General features: G+C 38.1%; 1 protein-coding gene across 4 annotated transcripts in view; it reads right to left on the bottom strand.

Moving 5' to 3' along the window:
- Nucleotides 1–2,150: 2,150 nt before the first annotated feature.
- LOC117304342 (nucleolar protein 4-like) overlaps nt 2,151–13,306 on the bottom strand; it is a 41,648-nt gene continuing 30,492 nt past the window's right edge. For all 4 annotated transcript variants that reach the window (XM_033788738.1, XM_033788736.1, XM_033788737.1 and 1 more), the window contains exons 6-8: nt 10,884–11,009; nt 5,177–5,393; nt 2,151–4,571 (exon numbers count right to left, since the gene is read on the bottom strand). In XM_033788738.1, the coding sequence (XP_033644629.1) occupies nt 4,411–4,571; nt 5,177–5,393; nt 10,884–11,009 (504 nt within the window). In that variant the 3' untranslated portion in view covers nt 2,151–4,410. The remainder of the gene's footprint in view (nt 4,572–5,176; nt 5,394–10,883; nt 11,010–13,306) is intronic.

The following is a 13,306-nucleotide window of genomic DNA, read 5'->3' as shown; positions in this document are numbered from 1 at the left end:
GTTTTAACCCCATTACTTGTTACCAAGTAAGGTTTTATGCTAATAATTATTTTGAGTAATTACCAATAATGTCCAATGCCTTTAAAATGTGCTTCAACCAGACTGGCTTCATCCAGGTGAATGAAACCCAGTCCAGGTCCAAGGCGTGGTTTGGGAAAGCGCCTTAGATTTTCAATTTTCAGAATATGTCAGCAAAATCAATAAATAATTTGATTGATAAATCCCCTGAGAGGGTTACTTATCAACTATAATTGTTGTTATGGTTCAAACAAAGCAATGTGAAGGATTTAAATAAGCCAGCAACACAAATTTAGAAACATCCAATTAAAAACCAGAGATAAAACACTTCCCAGATAAATCATGTCCCCTTACCTAAAATGTAAGGCGAGAATATTTCTACAAAAATCTTGAGATTTAAAACTTTGTCATGTTCAACAAACATGCAACCCTACAATATACCATACAAATTACTTTACAAAATAGTGCTTTGTGAATCATCCTCTGTTAAAACTAGCGTGATTTTTCAAAGTGATAAGAAAAAAACAAATCTTGTATCAAATTTTTTTTCAAGTCATTATCAACTGTACAAATGTTTACATCTTTTCAAGTAACTTACTTACAGAAAAATATTCAATTTTTCGTGTACTTCTTGTTTTTGTTTGTTTTTTTTTAAATTAAAAAACACTTTTTATTTACTTTCTATTCTACATGTGTAATCATTGTAGCTATAGAGGCATATTTTTTAAGAAGTGCTTTTTCTTAGCTACAACAATTACTCTCTTTGGTTGACTACATTTTCCAGTTTTGAAACAAAAATTATACATGTTCCGGGGAACTTGAAAATGCAACCAACCAACTTTTGCACAAACTGCCGGCCCTGTAACATGCATACTTATGAACCTCATTCCTGTGAGACACCCAAAATCCTGAGACTAAAAAAGTACATGTATTGCACAGAGAATGAAAAAAACGAAACAAAAGAAACTATGGCAACATTAAAATAAAGGATAAAAATACAAATGGATAATACTGAAGGAAATAAATGTAAAACTATGTTAACTTTGAAACGAAATCTAAAGTAAATTGTATGTAGTTGTGTTGTACTGAGTTGCAGATACACTAGAGTTGCATTAATGGCTGACATTATAATTACATGGAGAGACATGTACTTGGCAAATCCTTATATATGACATCTATATAAGTGCTAGTGTTTGGTGTTTTAATGAATCTAAGTGTGCCATTTATACACAAAAGATATAAATTACCATTGGAGTTGGAGTCATACCCTTTAAAAGTAAATAAATAAATAAATAAATAAATAAATAGACAATGAAATAATTGCAAGACGAGTTGTTTTCATGAAGAAATTTCCAACTCTGTTAGAACATTTTGAGCTGTACCAATAGACCGATCCATTCAGCTCAGCTGTTTTGACCAATCACAACCCATTGCACAACCAAAAGTTTGACACTATAAAGTCTGACATGCGTGTGTGTATGCTTGGCGCGCGTGGCAGAGTTGTGCAGAATGGCATTGGAGAGGCTCACTTGTACTTGCTCACAGGTGCTTCGTGGGCGAAGCCTAATGGATTGTGTATTGTCCAGAAGCCTGAAAGGTTGTTCCTTTCCATATATTTAGCAACCTGAACCACAAACACACGATCATCAAATAAAAATAAACCTTATTGGTTGGATAATGATGACCGGGTCAATCTGGCCTCGCTGTCAGCAACTTTTGGCCGTCAAAATAGTAGATTCTACAAAGACTGATGGAGTATTTGTCCCAAAAATCACACAAATGGAATATGTGTTTGATGAACTTATATGAAGTTTATACTCATATATGATTAGCTGTGGATTCCAGACTACTTGCCTTGGGTCATATTTCTTGTTTACCATTGCTGTAAAACTTCACAACTACTGTCTATGGGTTTATTTTAACTATACAAAGCAAATATTGTTTCCAACAGTTCACATATACCAATCTGTCATGAGCTGGGTAGTTACAGCTCCACCGATTAGGGTCATTGTGTGTTTACCTTGAATCAATTCTTTCAGTCTTATTCAACAATAAAGTCACAATGTAAAAAAAAAAAAAAAATGAATAAATAAAAAAGACCTTTAACAACATAAATATTACTGTGCTTTATATTTGTTACTTTGGTTGGTACATATTTGTTATGGCAAGTTATAAGTTAAAATTTATTTACCGTGCGTTTAATGTTCGGAACATCTTATTTATATCCATTTAAGAGGAGTTGCAAACGAATTAATTATAATGGTGTAAATTTTGGCACAATATATTTTTGGTTTTTGCATTATGTAATTATATTGTGTTTTAGTGAGGTTGGTTAACCTTTCACATTAGTGCTGAGGCTGAAACCGGGGCCAAATTTTTATAGAGCTGCTTAACTGCCAATAGACCGATCTATTAAGCTACGCCTCATTGCGTATTGACCAATCACAACGCAACGAAGGTCTGACAAATAAGGTTCGACATGAGTGCGCGTATCTTGGCGCGCGCGGCAGAGTTGTGCAGAAAGGCATTGAAGAGCCCCACCTGTTCTTGCTCGCATGTGCGTCGTGGGCGGAGTCTATTTTGTGCTTACTGTGCAAATTCCATTTTATATCGCTGCCAACCGTAAGGCATACTAACGTCCTAGTGCTTTCTGTAAAAAAATGAATGTTGTAACAATGTAAATAAATCCATGGTGATCATGCAAGCTGACTGCAGTTTTCCTGCTAACCCGTGAAATATGCTTACGCTTAATCGAGTTTTTCTGCTATAGTTAGCATTCGTGGGAACCCAAAATGTTTAAAACGCTTGAGACTTGCACAACCATCGTCATGTGAACTAGTGTTAAACCCGCTGTTTCAAGTGATCATATTGCACATGTATGGGTCTCAATATTTTAGTTTAGCACACAATACAATTTATTTTTCAATTCTTAATAAATCAGCTGATCTTGACGGTGTTTCAATGTGAACATATCATTCAACATGCATTTATGTAACGTAAAATCACCCATCGATAACGCAAGTCCTTAAATAAACGTAAATAAATACTTTCTTCTAAACACTACAAAAACTATTTCCTAACCTACATTTGGTGCTCCATTTGTCAAAAAATGTGTCTGTGTAAGAACCTGTGCTTAATGCTGCTTGATTGTTGTAGTTTTTGGGCAAGATAGAAACAAATAATGGTATTATAATAAACAAGGCAACATTTTGAGATAAATATATATATATTTAATAACTTATACAAGGAATAAATTTACGACTTAGAATTTAAATTTGTGAGGCTAAAACAGGAGAATATTTTTTATAGACCCACCTTAAAAAACTCTTTTTCAGAGAGCTGTTAATCAGAGCAAAATTGAACTTTTGCTAAGCATATTCGCTTAGCATTTATCAGACAACTGTTACAAGCCGACTGCAATTTTTGTTTCTAAATTAGGGCTCTGTTGATTGATTTTATAAAATCTTTTTTATTTTTTGGGTGGGGGGGATCCACAAAACTGCTGGGCTCCTAGTTCAAATTCTTTACTGGACCAGAGACCGGAATGAAAATGAGAACACTTTTTACACATTTTTTACGATTGAGCTGTTTTTGGAACAAGCGTTAAGAGAAGATTTATCAAATTTATCTTAATGAGTTGTTGTTATTAAAAAAGACAGGACTGCCGGAAATCACTGGCCTCGGGCCATGACCTCGGGCCAGTGGTCCAGTGTTAATTTTAAGACCTGCATTTTCCAATTTGTTTACCCTTCTAATATGAGGGTGGGTTGTATTTAGAAACAGCTACTGACCGAGATGAGTTGTGCATATGAAAGGTACATTTTGCTCCATTTTATTAGGAAGTTTTTTTCCCGAGAGATATTTACTGTCCCCCAAATACTGCTGTTAAGTGCCTACACTGGGCAACAATGTTCCCTTGAGAGAGAATTGTTTGTGGATATGGAGAAGCGTACTAATGAAATAAATCTCACACAACGTGCCACTCCTACAAAAATCACAAATGACTCTGGAACTTAAAATGATGTTTGCTGCTGTTGCTTTTTGCTTGGGATCAATTCCACTTTGGGCTGCATCAAATCTCATATCATGTCACAATGATCAAGATACAAAACTAACCATCAAAAACTTATGCCATCTAGTCTGGCACCCGACACCCAAACATCATCACTATCATATTGGGGGGCTCATGGTATAAGACAAAATGGATGCTGCAAAATTAAGAACTCTAGTGTTTATCAACTGTGTGCCAAACCCAATGAATCCACGTCACTGGCAATCACCAAAAACTAAAATCTGTTTACGGTGCCAAAATACCCTCTTCAAATGCGTCGTCAAAGAAAACGTCCAGGACCCTGGCTGCCTTGTGCCTCTGATGAAAGAAAAAAAACCTCCTTAATTCAACTGCAGTAGCATCTGTTCTAATTCCTCAGCTGAACGGTAAAGGAATGCGGCCGACTCGCGATAGCTCGTTATCAATTGTCGGATGTTTGCGATTTCCGTGGGGCTCAGCTGAGCTTTTGAAGGCAACTTTTTAACACTTAGGTCTGTTGGGCCTGTAAATAAATGCAAGAAAAGTAGTGTTTTAAGTCAAGTCAATTCAGATTATATTGGTCCTAGCATGGAGGAAAATTTCCTTGCATAGATGCTTAACACTATAATGACACACATATAGAAATATACTGAATAGAAATTAGGATATTTAACAACATCTTAGCAGAAAGTAATTAATGTAAATTTGAGGTCTAAGAGGCCGTTAGAATTGTTGTGTGTAACTGGGCACCACCTGGCCTGATACTTCACAGAGGCAACCCTCGTCATTGCCTTGGTGCCCCTTGAAATGCTGTCAACAGAACTGTACAAGTTGCTCCTACATGTATTATTTTCCAAGGAAAAAATGGCTTGGTACCCTTGCCCTTTCAAAACTGAAGCATCAGGCTTGAACCACAACCGCAAATGGGTCTAAATAATGCAGGCATTTAACTACATGCCAAAATAGTTTAGAGCTAGTTAACGGTTTAATATCTTACACACCTAAACAAACTTCACATAAAACAAAAAAATTACATCGTGCCATCTCAATCTTATGTGATTGATTTATGGTCAAAACAGTGAAAGATGTGTTTTGGGTTTGGGGTTAACATTGTGATAATGAACCTACCATTAGACATCTGTGCATGTTGGGAAGGCTGTATCATATTGTGTGGTTGATGTGGGGCTATGCTTCCATAGTAAGGATCGTGGGTGCTGACGCCATTTGCATAGCGGTAGTCCACGGGACGTGGCGACGTGTGCTTCGGCGTCTCCTCATAGGTGACTCGCGATGGCGGAGTGGGCTGCTGCGGCTGTTGGTGTGATGTTTCCATTCGTACTTCGTTCTGTAAACATGTAAAAGTAAACAGGCGTTGAAATGAACACACTGTGCTGTTGAACAAGTCCTTTAATCATCCGTGGGGTGTTCGGTGGGGGGGGGGGGGCTGGTGGCAAAAAAAAGGTAAAAACTGTCAGTGTAAAATCTGAACTGTGTCAGGCAGTATAAGAAATTGGCTTTGGTTACGACACGTGCTAATAAGGCTGTTGCTAAGGACATCCTATACTTCAACGAAAGGATGATGCAGGAAATATATAGCCATAGATGTAGCCGAAGCAACACATTTGGATAGGGCCTCAAACAAGTGTAAACATTTGTTGGTAACTTGTCAGGTAACGTCTCAAACACTCACAACTCCAGGCATTTTTCCGTCGATGATCACAGCACACTCGAAAAAAAAATCTTTAAAAAGTGATTACAAATTTCTCCTGCAGGATAACCTGTTATTGCCAGATTGATTTTGATGTCACTAAACAAACTTCTAAACAAACGTTCTGTAATCGATGAGGTTTCTACACAACTGCTCTCTCATGAGACGACACAAGCTTTCTTCATTGGAAAGAAGACGTCCCTCTCTTCAAGATGTATCCGCCTTCTTTTCTTAATCCTTACAAACAGAATGATTCCTACCGATGATTAATTCTTCCTGTGTTGTCTTAACTTTTAACCCTCTGACAAAGATTAGTCTACGTCTTGTCATTTTGAGTCATGCAAAGACAGTATGAGAATCTACATCAGGGGACATTATTGGATCCTCCCATTTTAAGTTTTGTTTTTCTTTTTCTTAAAGGCACTGGACATTATTGGTAATTACTCAAAATAATTGTTGGCATAAAAACTTATTTGTATTGGTGACGAGCAATGGAGAGCTGTTGATAGTAAAAAAAACATTGTGAGAAACAGCTCCCTTTGAAGAAACGTAGTTTTTGAGAAAGAGGTAATGTCTACTTCAGGCCTGAATCCTTTTCTGAAAGCACACAAAGTTGTGCAACAAGGGTTTGTTCTCTCATTGTTCTTTTGCAATTTCGATGACCAAGCGAGTAAAGATTTTCACAGATATTAAGGGGCCTATGCATATGTTGGGATAAACCAATTGAGAATATTGGTCTTTGACAATTACCAGAGGTGTTCAGTGCCTTTAAGCAATGTGTATGAGACTAAGATTGTTCCCCAAACTGTTGGAATTTAAGCATAAGTCGTTTACAAAAAACTGAGACTGACGCCGAGTCTTGATTAGCAGATGCGGCTATGGCTATACAGTCATCATGCATTGAGGCATAGGCCATCTATAGCAACAACCTTAGTAACAGCCATAGCTTTAGCCGAAGCTGCTAGTTCGTATACGGCTTTTAACCAAGGTTGGTGATTATAAGGCCATTATTCATGACAGTCCCTTCATGACAAGTAGAGCTTGCCTAGTGCCAATTTTTCATGCCTCATTTGATGCGATTAGAACTCCTACTATTCACATCATTAAGTAGTCCGTCAATAATAGCTCTGGGAATTACAAGTTCGGACAGAAAAAAAAATACAAAATTCCATTTCCATCTTGTTCAGATGAGTGGCAATTGGGCCTAATGATACATAGGATATGGTTTGACAAGCTACTGGATGAATCTTAATTGTTCATGAATGGATTTTAATTGCAAAACCTAACGGGATATACCGTTCAAATAACAAATAACTACAGCAACAATGGAAAAGCTGATCAAGAAAAGATGTGTGAAGTTGGGCAGTGGAAAGTTAACCATGGGATTGAAGGGGGGGGGGGTTTGGAAGAACTACTGACAATGTATCATGGGTTCGTTGCTACCATACAGGGCCCAATATCATGGCTGTTTACCGCCAAAATTATGTGCTTACGATCACCATTCTTTGCATACAAGGCAAGCGCTGGTTTTGTGCGCTAGCTGTGTAAGCGTAGAATGCCTGGTATCAATTCCCTGCTACCCGTGAAATATGCTTGATGTAGGTGCGAAATTGGCTCTTCCGTAGGTGTTTATTCTTTGTGTACAGTAAGCAGAGCCATGAAATTGGGCCTTGGTCCCTCGCTGAAGGGTTTTGAAACACTCTCCCTATCAGCTAGATCCCTGTTTCATGTTAACATTTTCCTCGCAGGGGCATGCATCAAGTACAGAGATGACTAAAACTCAACCCAATGACTAAATCTGTATTGCTCATCCAGCTATGCGTCTTATCACTGACCAGTAGAACAATGGTTTTAAGAGGTAGCATTCCAGAGGGAGGGGTCAACCTTAGGTCTAGAGATAGGTCAGATTGTGGGTGGGGGTTCCGTTCCAACAAGGTGAGTCCGAAGAGTCAAAGTAGAATTTATTGTCTCTGGAGTGAAGTAATGGACATGAAGTTTATGATGTCACATTGTCTGTCAGGTTTAAGGATTTAGAGAAATACACATGTTGCAGATTGATTGGAATCCCCCCCCCCCCCCCCCCCGAAAAAAAAAAAAAAAAATTACAAAATTAAATAAATAAATAAATGAAATAATTAAATAATTACTAAATAAAAATAATTGGAAAAAAAAAATGAAAAGAATATGAATTGAAAAAACAAAAACACCAAAAAACCTTTCTGGCTGAATTAATCTATAAAATGATACCAAGAGCTTGAATGGTAGACAAATTTCTATTAAAGGCTTCTTTGGGGCCAAGTTACTTTGACATTGCTGCGGTGCCCCGTACTTATTGCTGTGGTGCCCCGTACTTTTTGCCGTAGTGCACTTTGAAAAGCTCAATACAAATCAAAATTTTCTCCATGGAAATGTCCTCTTACCCCCCAAAAAATTGCTGTGCGAACTTCAATGCCTGGGTTAGATTAGATCATTGGAACCAAATGCAGGAAAAATTGTTTCTTTTGACTAAAGGTTTCAGAGTTGATCGCACTCCATATGTCTTGAAAAAAAAAGCCCACTCAAACTTCAAGGTGAATGACTTGCGCAAGTCCTAGATTGTCAGCCAGGGTCAACGTCTCCTAGTCCCTTAAAGAAAAATCAAAGTACACCGCAACGCATTCAGTCAGCACGTCCGCAAATTGCCACGGTGGTCCGTCCCTCTCGCTGCAATGCAAAGCGTACACGGGCCGTGGGTAGACAATCACAGTAAACCGATATGACTGGTATGTCATCGGATGCCATCGCCGACGACGAAAACTCTTTTTGTCAAAGCATTGTGGATACAGGAAGGCATCGCAATTAACACAGGAAATGATTGTACACTGTGACATAAGGGCTGTGTAGGTCTATCTTTACTGATACAAGGGGGAGCATTGGAGGAGAGGGTGTGTGCTTTGGGCTGGTGAGGTGTCAGTCGATACCAAGGTGCTTGACTTTATGGTCTTGAAAGAAGGGTGTAACATGGGTATCGACAAGCCTGATACTTCATGAAGGCAATTGCCTCCATGCCTCCTTGTCAATGCCTTGGTGCCCTTAAAATGCTCCAGCAGAAGTTTATTTCCACAAAGGGTGCCTTTTACCAAGAAGAAAATGCCTTGGTGCCCTTTTAAAAAACAAAGCAGCCGGCCTGCGGTAACGGCATCATTTCAAAAGTATTAAAGTCAATTAGAGTACATCTATGATGTGGAAATTCGCTCAGTGTTTTACAACTACATTGCACTATAAGTAGGGTTTGAAATTTTGTATAATTAGGTCACGAGGTTTGCAGTAAAACTATCTCTTTTGAGTGGCATCGATTCTGCACTAAGTTTAACAGTTATCATTCCTAGTTTAGAATAGTAAGATGCTTCAATATGGCAATAATGATTGACCTATCAATCATTTAGTGGTCTGTGGTTGAGCTACATGTATCATTTGACTCATCAGTAATACAGTTCCATGATGACTTAACAACTTGTTGTATTCTGGTCTTTTTTAGAATGTAATAAAAAGACTGATCACATACAAGTTGGTCATCTTTTAATTTTTTAATTTTTTTTTTTTTTTTTTTTTTTGGGGGGGGGTCTTTTTTTTGGTGCAAAATCTCTGTAACAACAAAATTCAAAGGTTGGGATCTTCAAGTTGTAAAGAGCAATCCAAAATAGAATTAAGTTATTGTCTTTTCTAGAATTTGATAATATCTTGATGCACCCATGGTCATCGCCATTCCCACCTTCCCTTTCACTCCCTCTCTACTTCTCATAAAGGTAAATCACCAAACCATTGATGATTAGAATATTAGCTAACAGAGAATGCTTGAGGCGTTGTCTTGAGTCTGATCAATCCCACATGGCAAGGTTGCCCTGTGGCGTTTGAATCGGGTACCAGTATTACTCCTCTGGTTCTGATTTGAAATTGGAGGGACCAGTCATCGTCCACTGACCACTGACTGGGAAGGAGGGGGGATCTATAACCCAGATGAGTGGACGTCAAATTGTTGACTGACCGAGACAAACAAAAAGTAATAGTAGGTGTATGTTTAAAACATGGAAGGAAAAGATTGGCTCAAGCTAAAAATTATCTTCGAGTCTGAACGATTCACAAAGTATAGTTTTTGGTTGAAGTTTTCCAGTCCTGGTCGTTGCCCTTGGTCGTGGCCTTGGTGTCCCTTCAACAGTTTCCAATAGACTTTAAGCTTTTCCAATGAAAGTGTCCTTAGCAAATTGAAAGTGGCCTTGCCCTCTCGAAGATGAATTAGCAGGACTGGTTTTGTTTATCATTGCATGCTCACCATTGTATACCGTAAAACTATCTTCAAATCGCATTTATGAACACTGGGCCTAATAAGCACTAGGCCTAATGAGCACTACACCTACAATCTTAAAGCTCTTAATTAGTCAAATGCAAGCTAATTACAATGTAGCTTGAGCTTTACTCAAATCGTCAAACACTAACAACAATCACAAGCTAACAATTTAAAACATACTGAAATGCTGAACTCACATCAGTGCAGGGCAACAACTTTCACCCTAAATGTAAATTGATGTTTTGTCTTATTTTCTTCAGTTGGGATGTCTCTCTATCATGCTTTCGCTACTTGGCTTTTCAAACTGTTGACTTTTATTTTTAAGATTTCTCATTTATTTTCGTGCACTGCTGCTGACAGCCATGATGTAGCGCAAAATAGTCAATTTGAGCGAGTCGGTGAGGCCATGATTTATTGTGTCAACAAATGATCAAATGGCACAGTATTTTACTTGCTGAAGTTCTTTCTACTGTTATTGTCAATCAATGAATACACAGGTTCACTGTACTATCATTTGTTTCCGACTAAATTTATCAAATAGTCTAAGGTAAACACTATCCAGCTACTCTGTCTATTTTACCCAAGTCTAAGGCCTAAATTGCCCAAAATACAGCATAAACTATCAGGATATTGATGCATTTTTTGTGTTTGTCTCCATGGAAATTCAAGGTTGGAAAATCACAAGGAGATTTGCTGGATTTTTTTCACCTATTTCTATTTCAAGAGAAACTAAAGATCCAAAATTCCAAGACAACACTGTTTGAGATTTAAGTAAGTGGAAAGACTTGAAAGGTGGTCCTTACCGTATGCCCAGCTTGCATTAGTTCCATCCGTAACCTCTTGGCGTTTTCACTTTCACTTTCACAAGCAGCGGCGAGGATCTGTTCTGCTCTGGCTGAGGTTAAATGAGGCGGTGTCGGTCTCATAGACTGTCAAAGAAGAATCAGAACAGAAGAAAAAAAAAAATGAAAATTAAGTAAGCAATTTAAAGATGATCTCAAAATGAGTTGAAGATGCACCATGTCAATCTGGCTTTCTTGAGAATAACGTTGGCTTTCTTGTCGCAAGAATTAATAGTAACAATCCGGGACATTGTTACTCAAACATCAAAACATTTGCAAACCGCTTGGCTGAAAACCAACACAACTTTAAAATTACAGGAAAGCTTGAGCACTTATGCGAGTCCGGTCTTAAGTTTTCCATCACCGAGAGCTTACAAACTTACAAGACCTTACATCATGGCTTCGCTCAAACTACGATTGCTCCATTCCACTTGAACAAAGAGCACATGTCCATCGTACTATTCTAGACAAGTTTATACGTTCAAAATCCCTACTTTGATCTTCCTAATGATAGAATTGATCACTGACCTGTGAAAAAAGATGATATGGATGGCCTATCAACTGACCTAATCAACATTAATGGTCAATTCACGCAGTCGATCTTTTTTTGCGTACCAAGTCACTGGCGCAAATCTCAGCAAATCAGTCTTTTTTGGCTAGCCACTAATCCCTGTTGCAAGGCAAACTAAAAATCAGATAGGGGGTTTCAGCTTTTAAATGCATTTACAGGCTGTGAATGATTCCCTAAAGGAAGTTGACCCAAGGATTTGACTGAATTTAACTGATTAGGGGGGATGGGTCTTTTTTAATTGATTGAGCAACCAAATTTACCAAATGGCAGATTGAAATTCGGACCAGATGTAATAATCATGTTTAGTCATCGAGGTACGATTAAAAAAAAAAGAAACAAATAGAGGGGCAGTTATTTATCATCCCCTTAACTTAAAAACTTCCTGTCATTTGGTTATTGTTTTGTCTCTTAAGAGATTGTTAGTCAATGATTGCTCTACGACAAGAATTCTAAGCTGGTGTTTTCATTTAATGTTGTCATTGTGACAACAACTCATGGTCATGAAGGCCAATACGAACAAGATGTGGGGGGAAAACCGGGCTACTCAATCCGGAGGGCCAACAATTAAACGCTAACAAGTGCAAACTCATTTTCAATTGTGTGAGGGGTAGCAAGAAGTATTTTTGAAGACAAGCAATTGCCGTTTCAAATTGTCAAGCCTCAAGGAAATTAGCTATTGGTTTGTGGCACATATGTGGTTAACCACACTATTGCCAAGTTGGGTTTTGTTTCAGATGGTTGAAATTATTAAACAAATTAGAACTAATTGGTCTTCTTAACAATCTGACTAGGCGAAGCCTACTTCAAGTTATTGTACACTAGACTTGTTTCCATTTGTGCTCTTATTTAAAGGAACCTAATTGTAATTTGATAAAATCAATCGTGTCAAATCTCAAAAGGGCTTAAAATATGTTGGTTATCTGGTACAGATTGCTTGCACAATTCTGCGCCTTGAGCACCCAGCAGGGTTGATATGTGCGCATTACAAGTCTTATTATTATTATTATTAAGCTTTGTAGACAATTCAAGCTTTGGGTTTGTTTAAAAAAATAACAAATCAGGATGTGATAAAATGGGGGGGAGGGGGGGGGGGGTAGGGTAGATACAGACGGGCCTTGAACTTCACTCTTGAAGGGGCATAGCAATTTTCCTCTGATAAGGGGCACTTCTAGGAGTAAAATGTAACTTTGAATTAGAACTTGCAAAGGGCACCACAGCAAAAGCACAGGGCACCACAGCAAAAGCACAGGGCACCACAGCAAAAGCACAGGGCACCACAGCAAAAGCACAGGGCACCACAGCAAAACCACAGGGCACCACAGCAATTCTCTGTATAAAGAGTATTGTTATTAAAGAGTTTCTGCTCATAAATAAAGAGTACAGTCTCAAGTTCTGAATCTTATTTCTGCTTTGTGTTCCTTTGTTTTGCTGATCTCTTATAACAAAGTTCCTGTTTTATGGAGGTAAATTGTCCATGCAGTCCAAGGGATCTTCGAATATCAAGAATCAAAAGAAAAGCCCAAGACGGCAGCCCCTGGACCTTGTGTTTGTTCTGCTTTAGGGTGTTTTAAACGCTTACAAACAACAGAGGTCTCAGAACAAAAAAAACCTATTCCTTAGTGCCTATTTGGCAAGGAAGAGAAGCTGTAAGAAACTTCTTTTCAAATCTTAAGAAACTGACAGATTTGTATGTGTACTTTTCTGAATTCTGACCTGAATGGGATAGATGCATCTTATTCCTTTGTGCACCTGCACAGAGAAAGTTTCAAAATAACCTAAAAAATGGGTTGATTACTATGACAAGTATTCAATC

This window comes from Asterias rubens, chromosome 21 (assembly GCF_902459465.1).
Source record: "Asterias rubens chromosome 21, eAstRub1.3, whole genome shotgun sequence".
Classification (NCBI taxonomy): Eukaryota; Metazoa; Echinodermata; class Asteroidea; order Forcipulatida; family Asteriidae; genus Asterias; species Asterias rubens.
The sequence above is the reverse complement of the archived record's forward strand: the minus strand, read 5'-3'. Positions and strand labels throughout refer to the sequence as shown.